Genomic DNA, 8,825 nt, shown 5'->3' with positions numbered 1-8,825 from the left:
CTTTCCCCTCCTCAGCACGCAAGTGCTGCGCAGAAGTTTCAGTATGAGTTACCCTTCTTTGAATCTCAGACCAGTGCAAAACAGTGATATTTCTGGTGCAAAGCAGTGATATTTTCTACATCAAAACAGAAATTTGACTAAGGATGCAGAGTCTGCAAGACCTGGCAACCAAGGAGACTGAGATTTTCCCTAACCCTTGGCTGGTAACTTTTCTCCCTTTGAAATCAAACAGAGCAACTCACAAATGAATGCACTAGCATTAGCAGCAAGGCCTGCTTATTCCTACAGCAGCAGTCCTTCGAAACCAGGTCCAGTGAGACTTCAACATCAGTCCTGGCTAAATGTATGTCTGAGCTCTCAGCCTTCTTGGTGTGGCACATACTTTTGATATGCAAAGTAGAGCTTAGGTACTTCTCAAACAGAATTTTTTTTTCTTTCCAGCCTCTTAATGCAAAATTACTATGCCCATGCTGCCATCAGAAAGTATTTGCTCCTACTAATAACACTGATTTTCACCCTTCCATAACAGTCTTTTTGTTAATATTCAGTTGAAATGAAACATTTCTCCCAATTCATCAGATGCTACAACTGCTCTGATTCTGCTCTGCCGGAGGGACACAAACGAAGTATCAGCAGCAGTCCTGCCACACTGACAGCAATGAGTTCCAACCTGCCCTTATTCAAGCAACACACAGAGCAGCAAACTTTGCTCCATTTCTGTATCTGTTATGCCAGAGACTATATCTAGTCTCAAACCTACTTATTGTTCTATCAGATTCAAGCAATGGGCTGCACATCACTTGAAATCAGTGACTTTTGTTGGGAAAAACCTACTTCCAGATAGGGCAATTTATTACAAAACAGTAGTGACAAATCTCTCATGAAAAATTCCTAGGAAATCCTGGGTGATTTCCAAGTGTCCTCTGCACAAATTTATGACCACATCCTTAAGAAAGAAAAAATCTTTTAAGCAAACTGACAAAAATACTAGAAGAGTTGAGTCACTGAGTACTGCAAATAAAATACATCCTTCTTCAGAGAGTGGTTTCAAGCATCTCACCTCTCCTTCCTTACGCTTCAGTAGAAAATGAGACTTTTCAAAAAGTTAGATTTCAGAACCTAAGTAGAAAATATAACTAGCAGAAATTTAGCCCTACAATTTCTCATTCAGTGCCAAATCAATTCATACTGCAAGAGGCAGGAAGGCTGCACTAGGTTACAAATTAGAAATTAAACCAAATAAAACCTTTCTCCTAGAACAATAAGAAAGATGGTCCAATGGAGTTCATCGCAAACAAATATGACCATTTGTTTAAATTTGTTCCTGGTGAGCTCCTTTAGGCATACACACCTTCAATACTGAACAGCGCAACTGGGTTTTTCCTCATTTATTAACTGCATCCCAAAAACTTGAACTCTGCATGGAAAAAAAGAAATTGTATTCTGAGCTCCAGGGCTGCCTATGTTCATTTATAATGCTATGGATGCTAAAGCTGAACTTGAAGATTTCCTTTCACGGGCACAAACATAACTCATTTCACTGTCTGACGGTACTAAAATGCATGTGGAGTGTAAGCAAAGATGAGACCTTCCTGCAGTTAGCACACCAAAAAACCCTAAAAATAACCCACCAGCAGCCCAAGGTAAGAGTGAAGCAAGGCTGGTATCTCCCTGCCTCTGTGTTGAGCACTGTATCCAGGGGCCCAGCTTTGCTCTGCCACTGTCCTGCTGCATCCACACAGAGAAAGCATTTCATCTCTGGGTGTTCTTAAAATAATGAGGATGGGAAGCTGTGGATGCCCCATCCCTGGGAGTGCTCAAGGCCAGGTTGGATGGGACTTGGAGCAATCTGGTCTAGTGCAAAGTGTCTCCGCCTATGGCAGGGGCTTGGAAGGAAATGGTCTTTAAGGTCCTTTCCAATCCAACCCACCCTGTGATTCTATGATCCAAGTCCTCCCTTAAAAATTAAAAGGCCTTCAAATCCATCAGTGGACTAGGTGAAGGACTGAATTTATAGTGGAGGAAAAAAGATATAAAAAAATGATCACATTTCACAGCACAAGAGAGAACAACACATGGACCTCACAGATAACAGCAGCAGCAGCACAGCTGTAACAGCAAATGGTTTCTGCTTTAACCAAAATTGAGAAGCAAAGAAATTTTAATTCAGGCCCCCTAGCAGAAAACAAAGAGGTGAGAAATCACTGATGTTCCTTTTTGCTACCACAGAAAATCTGGATTATTGACCTTAGCTTCTTCTTCTCCCCTTTCTTCTACATCCCCAAGCACAACCCTCATGGAGTATCCAGTGGCAATATTATGTGACCAGTCAATCTCCCGCAGTAACAAAAAACGCTGCTAAAGATGTTGCAACTTGGGGAATGTGCTGTGGAATATGAAATTTGGGCGAAAAGAACATTGTACAAGAAAAACAAAATAAATCAAAGCTGACTCTGCCAGGAGAGGTTTAGGCTGGATATTAGGAAGAGATTTTTTTACAGAGAGCGTAGTCAGGCATTGGAATGTGCTGCCCAGGGAGGTGGTGGATTCACCATCTCTGGAGGTTTTAAGATGAGACTGGATGTGGCACTTAGTGCCATGGTCTAGTAACCACAGTAGGGTTGGACTCGATGATCTTTGAGGTCTCTTCCAACCTGGTTGATTCTATGATTCTATTTTTCTGACACAAGGACGTGCCATGTGAGGGAGTTATCCTGCTTCCTAACACAGGAAGTTCATCATGCTTAATTCCCACACTGAACATTTTATTTCTTGTTTATCAGCAATGACAAATCAACAGAAAGGCCTTCTCCTGATGCCCACGCAGATTACAAAAATGCTTCACCTCAGTTACCAGTTTTTCAGAGAAACGGGGTGTTTGGCAGACTCAGATGAGCAGTGCCATGGACCCATGATGGAGGTGTCATGGACCAGAGCACTGCTTGCACCATGTGCACAAGGCAGCACTTGTGTGGATCTGAAGGATGAATGGGAATCGTCCAGCTCGGTCTACCACAGGATGGGATGACTGCACACAAGGATCAGAGAAGGGACACCAAGCTCATCTACTCTGGCACAGATTCTTTTCCCCATCCCTTTATCTGTTTGACAGACAGGGAAGACAAGTGCTCTTCAGGAATAGACAAATAATGACCGGAGAAAACTGTGCCCCTTTATGTGTGTAGTGCAGCCAGAGCCATATCGTACAGCTTCTTGCAAATCCTGGATCCCTGGTGCAAGGAAAACCACACTCATCCCAGCACACATGCAAATTACAGCCTCTGCTATGACCACAGCATTTTGGGTGATTTACATAGAATGCTGACAGGTTTTCGGGGAAGGGAAAAGGACTTGAGTTTTTGCCAATGCAAACAACTGGCCAGACCATGCTTTGGTTGTGTGCAGATAAAGAGGAGAGTAAGGCAGGATTCAGCTCCCAAAACATACTGAAATTAGCTTTGAGAGCTAAGGATGTACATGCCAGTTGCATTAGCTGATAAAGAATGTCATCCGTTTCCACTCACCAGGGACGACCTCCCTTTCCTCCACCATTCTCCCTTGGGTTGTAAAACAAGACTACTCACAGGTCAGGGCTCATTCCAGAGCCAGGGCCAGCCCATTGCACCCGGCTGCTGAGGAAGTGGCAATATTTTTTCAAATACTGCACTTTAAAAGATAGATGCCAGTATGTTAAAAATACTCCTTAAAATCAAGGATGTGGAAATCCAAGCAAACTTCTTCTGTTGCGGACAGTGAAGTAGCAGCATGTATTAAAAAACAAACAAACAAAGTGGAGGGGAAAAAAATTCCCCCGCAAAATTTGCCAACTGCTACACTGAGAGTAGAGCACTGAACTGCACATTAAAAGAAATGCTATTTCTACATGCTTGAAATCATCTGTATAGAACACTACATCCCAGCTACTCTGCTCGGATGGGAAAAGAGTCAAGAGCTCTGTAAGGAACCAGCAGCAGTAGCCTGAAGGAAAAAGCTACCAGTTATGCAATTCCTGCCCGTGCACCGCATACGTCCATCTCGCCTGCACGCAGATGAGATTCTGTTCCGTTCACTTTGAATCTACACGTCTTCTTCAACATGAAAGAGGCAGCTCGTCTGTATTTAAAAGATGCACTAGCTATTCAGTATCTCAGAAAAAGCAGACCATTTAATTAAGTACCTAAATCTAAATTTAGCCGGGCTGGTTTTGCTGCTCGAGTTCAAATACGTGGACTCTGATGCACCTACAATACATATGCTCAGATACATACAAGCACCAGTGACAACTTTTAGGGAGGTTGAAAGCTGGGGACTCGGTCTGTTACATTCTCATTTCTCTTTCACTTCCCTAGTAATAACATGCCAAATTGTTAATCAAGGTTTCGGTTCTCCAGCTAATGCTTTTCCCCTCTTGTAATTCCTGTCTAAACCCGTGAGTTCATCATAAACACTACTGCCATGCTTTGCATTATACACTTACTTTAAGTTATTATCAATACAACTTATATACAGGGCATTAACTATATAATATGTATTTATTATTCCTCTGTACAGAAACTATTGATTTCTTGCCCATCAAGAGCACACCATTTGACTGCAAACTATCAGGTGTACAAAGGGATTACACCAAGTCTTTCTTACTCTGCCTTAAACCCCCACTTTTCTTCTTATATCTTTGCAAATAACTCAGTCAATGCAAATCTCTCACCCCATTAAATAGAGCAGACAAAGATAAAAAGCAAAATATCTTTCACTTTGTCCAAAAAATATGAAGAACAAACACCTGCTGAGGCTCCACCACAAAAAACCTGTGCTTAACTTTTATATGACTTAAGTGTGTATACTAAGTTAAGCTTATATTGTAGCACTTCAGGTGACTTACATGTGCTTAAATCTCATACAAGTTAAGCACAAGTTTAAATGATTTTTTGAATCAAAGGCTCTGCAAGACCAGAGAGCATTGTTTTCTGGCACTGCCTGCACTTGTGTTGTAGACAATGGTCACTCCCACCTGAGGAACAAGCAGCAGAGGGGAATCAGTACCAGCCTCTTGGGCACCACATTTTACCATAGTAGCCATAACTCCCCAGAAATTCCCTGTTTTAAGTTCAAGGTCTCATTTTTCTAGCCCCAAAGCCCTGCTCAATCAGCATACTGCAAAGGTCCTGTCTGCCTCTTGGGTTCTCAAACCCACAAGCCTGGTAAGCTATTTTGGACTCCAAGCAGTAATAGTACTAATAGTAATAAAAATACAAATGCTAGGAGACAGCAAGCATTGAAAGCTGCCCCCAAAGTGGTATCTCGATGGCGTGTGGGAGCCACGGTGAGGTTTCCCCGATGGAGCTGTCATATGGTGAACAGTAAGCCCACCCTGGCATCAGGATCACTGGGTAACGAGTGTACCCTGTGGGGTTTGCTAATTCCAGGCCTAGCCACTCGCAAAGGAGGTGTGAGATTCTCAGGAAGCTGCTGGCCTTGTCCACCTGTGAGCACCTCCAATGGAAGGCCATCTAAGACTCATCTTACAGGCTAAAAAGCCTTGCACATGCACACACACATGAACACACACACCCCTCCCATGCCGGAGAATGACTCTCACCACCTTGCCCCTGGTCCAGAACAGTAAGAAAAGCAATTTCCAGACTTTCGTGCCGATTTTAAGAACCAAAGGCTGGAAATAAAAGTCAAGGAAGCACCATGCTTGCCAGAAACAGAGCATTGCCAGAGTCTGGGGAGCAGGAAGAGAACAAAGCCCGTTTTTCCCCTCCCCAGCCTCTTGCTACCCCAAGAATGAAAGAGGAAGAGAGAAGAGTTGTCAGGTAACATCAACATCAGATGCCACAGGCAGTCATGAGGTTTTCTTTCAGCTGCTTACCAGTGTGGCTCCTTTTATGTACCATTAGCACATTGGGCCCAATGCAAACCATGCCACAGACGTCACATTTCAGTTTACCATTCGGAAGCCGGATTCCTCCCTCGCTTGATAGCTCCTGGATCTTTCTGTTATCCATCATCTCGTTATTCTCAGTGAAGGGCTCTTCCAGGCTGCTTCCTTCATCGTGAGCCCTGATCTCATCTTCCTGACTCAGAGGCTTCCTGTCATATTCCTCATCACTTTGCATTTCTAGCTTTACTGAATTTGCTGAAATAAAAAAAAATTTTTAAAAAATTAAAACATGTATTTTCTAAGTTTCCAATCACTAAATATCATGATAAACTTTTTACTGTTATCACTTGATATCACTTCAGCCTTGAAGCTGAAACCAACTCAAAAGCTTCGTGATGGTGATGGCACCATCAGTTACAGCTGCCTATTTCTTCAAGCCCTTGTTGATTTTTTAAGTCCCTAATTTCTGTCCCTATTTTACAGCTTAGAAACTCAGGCACAACATGATCCAGAGACCTACCAAAAGCTGCATACATGCAGCAGACTTAAGAACTGACCTCCTGCTTCTCAGCTTGAAACACAGGAGTTCCCTCCCTCACAAGGAACCAAAGCTACAGGAGCAAAGGACACAGCCACAGCTGCTCCTTCCAGGTCTCTCTCCTGCCCAGTGCCCCAGGGAGGGTTCCCAAAAGCACAACACGCAGAAACAAGGCAGGAATGTTCAAAACACAGGGACCTAGTGAAGCTGGGCTTGTGGGCTGTGCCAGTAATCTCCAAATCACCCTGCCTGCACGGACAGGTTCCCTGACAGAGGGGAGACCAGTCTCTGGATGAGCCTCTAGTGCTTTTTTGCTCCCACCTTCTGATTCATGTCAATGGGACACTGCCAAGGCAAACAAGGCTGCAGCAAGACCTGCACTGGTGGATTATCTATATTTGCAAGTGAAATACGCGCAGTTGTAGATCTTTCACATCTGCCTGGTTAGACTGACGCGCTCTCTGCTGATTTCTGTGATCCTCAGGTGACAGGATAAACCTCCTCTAACCATCAAGAGCTTGTGGGATGAGTGAGTCTTTAAAAGAAATGAATCTCTTCACATAAGGCTTTTTCACACAGGGGTGTCAGTGCAGGAGCATTTTAATCACAAGACACCCCCATTTTGATGCCTTGGTTGGTCAAACCTGCTAAAAGGCCCATCCCAGAGCCACAGTCTCCATCCACAGTGTCAGCCAGAAGGCAAGCCCACGTGTCTGCTTCCCTAAGCCTTGATCCTGCTGAGGGGTTTAACAAGGAGGTGATTCAGCCTTCATATCTAAGCAGTCTTTGACCTCTGTACTAAGGCCATTAGCACAAGTGCCAGTGACAGCAGTGGACCTGGAGCACAAATGCGTGCCCTGGGCCTGGCCAGTGTCTCTAGTCCTGTCCAGGCGTGCTCCAGAGCTGCTGTCAAGGGATCCCTGTCCGAGAACCCAACAACAGAGTTATGAGTAAATGTGTTTACTCACTGTGAAGCATCACAGTTTCAAACAGCCGTCCTGGAAATGTCAGAAGAACAAACCCTACTACTTAGGCTTCCTACTTCATCCTCCTTTCTTCCCCTTCCCAGAATTTACAGTTAAAGAAAACACAAAGTTCAGAGACTGATGTTAATGTTACAACTGCAAATCACTGCTGTTACTCCCAGGCAAAACATAATGAACAGGGTAAAGGCACCAGAGACCAAGCAACGGTAAGATGTTGCTTTTTAATCATAAAATTGTTGAAACACATCTTTCACTGTTCATCAAGGCACTAATGGGAGCTAAGGAATGAAAGTACTATTACAGCAAAGCCCATCCAGAGCAAGGACACTGCTGGATGAGATCACAGCTGCCTAGTATCAGCACAGGCATCATCATCCAGACAGTCTGTGACTACAAAATATTTGAGCGCTTCATTTACAGAACAGAATTATTTTTTATTGCCCAGAGATGCCATTTATTGTTTTCTAAAAAGTAAAAACCAGCCCAAACTGAGACCTCAACCTGGCCCCAGAGAGTGCCCAGGGGCAGACATGGGTCAAGAGGAGGCGGTTTGCATGGGGAGCATGAGGGAGCCTGCCCCAGATGGCAGCAAGAGAAGCAATGGAAAACCATCCTACGCTGGTGCTGAGCCCAAGTGGCTCAGTGGGTGACACAGTCAACAGCCTCCTGACGGGCAGGATCTACCCTTGGTAGAAGAGAAGCAGAAGGAAGGAAGAGTGGGAGCTCTGGCAGCAAGAAAGCTGAAGTCCTAGTCCCACCTCCCCGTGGAAAGCACGCCTTGGTGATTTATGGACAGCCCACTTTCAGAGCTAAGGAATGGCAGTTCCCTCTAATAATAGCAGCCTTTTGGGGTATTCAGCAAGTCTGAGAATGAAGCCTGAATAAAGGGTTTGCTGGCTTCACAAGGAGGGTTTAATACACTCGGCCACACAAGTAGCTATGGCAGAGCCAGAAGTAGTGCCCTGTGCTCCTCACCTAAAAGCCCAGGTCGCTGCCACAAGCCTGTGTGCTCTCCCGGCACACTAATGCACAGAATAACCAAAACCCACAGACCAATTGTGCATATTTATTTGCACTCATGAGAGAGAGAGAAAGCCTTGGATCTTACACGTCTTCCTACGTATATAAATTTTTGGCTCTATTTCTCTGATTTGGAATAATAAACACTTGACTGCAATAAGTGCTGAGCACCACAACTTCCCATTCACAGCTGTGGACCTCTGCCTGCTCAGCACACATGAGAACAAGGCTGTGAGAGCTTACAAATGGGCAGACCACTTACTTTGTCTTGCCCTAGCATTTCCCTCTACTGAATGACGGCTTTCATGCACCAGGACAAGCAGCACAACCAAACGGAGATAGCCTGTTGCTGAAGCACAGCCTCCCCAAACACACAGCACGCCACTACTCCTGCAAA

General features: G+C 44.4%; 1 protein-coding gene across 2 annotated transcripts in view; it reads right to left on the bottom strand.

Moving 5' to 3' along the window:
* The window catches only part of IKZF2 (IKAROS family zinc finger 2 (Helios)), a 109,476-nt gene that overhangs the window by 43,689 nt on the left and 56,962 nt on the right, over positions 1-8,825 (bottom strand). The window contains exon 3 of one of the 2 annotated variants that reach the window (XM_009084320.1): positions 5,873-6,139. In XM_009084320.1, coding sequence (XP_009082568.1) covers positions 5,873-6,139 — 267 coding nt within the window. The remainder of the gene's footprint in view (positions 1-5,872; positions 6,140-8,825) is intronic. The other variant, XM_009084319.1, reaches the window with a different exon arrangement.

This window comes from Acanthisitta chloris, unplaced genomic scaffold (assembly GCF_000695815.1).
Source record: "Acanthisitta chloris isolate BGI_N310 unplaced genomic scaffold, ASM69581v1 scaffold7651, whole genome shotgun sequence".
Lineage (NCBI taxonomy): Eukaryota > Metazoa > Chordata > Aves > Passeriformes > Acanthisittidae > Acanthisitta > Acanthisitta chloris.
Note: the sequence above shows the minus strand (reverse complement) of the source record. Positions and strands in the feature narration are given on the sequence as shown.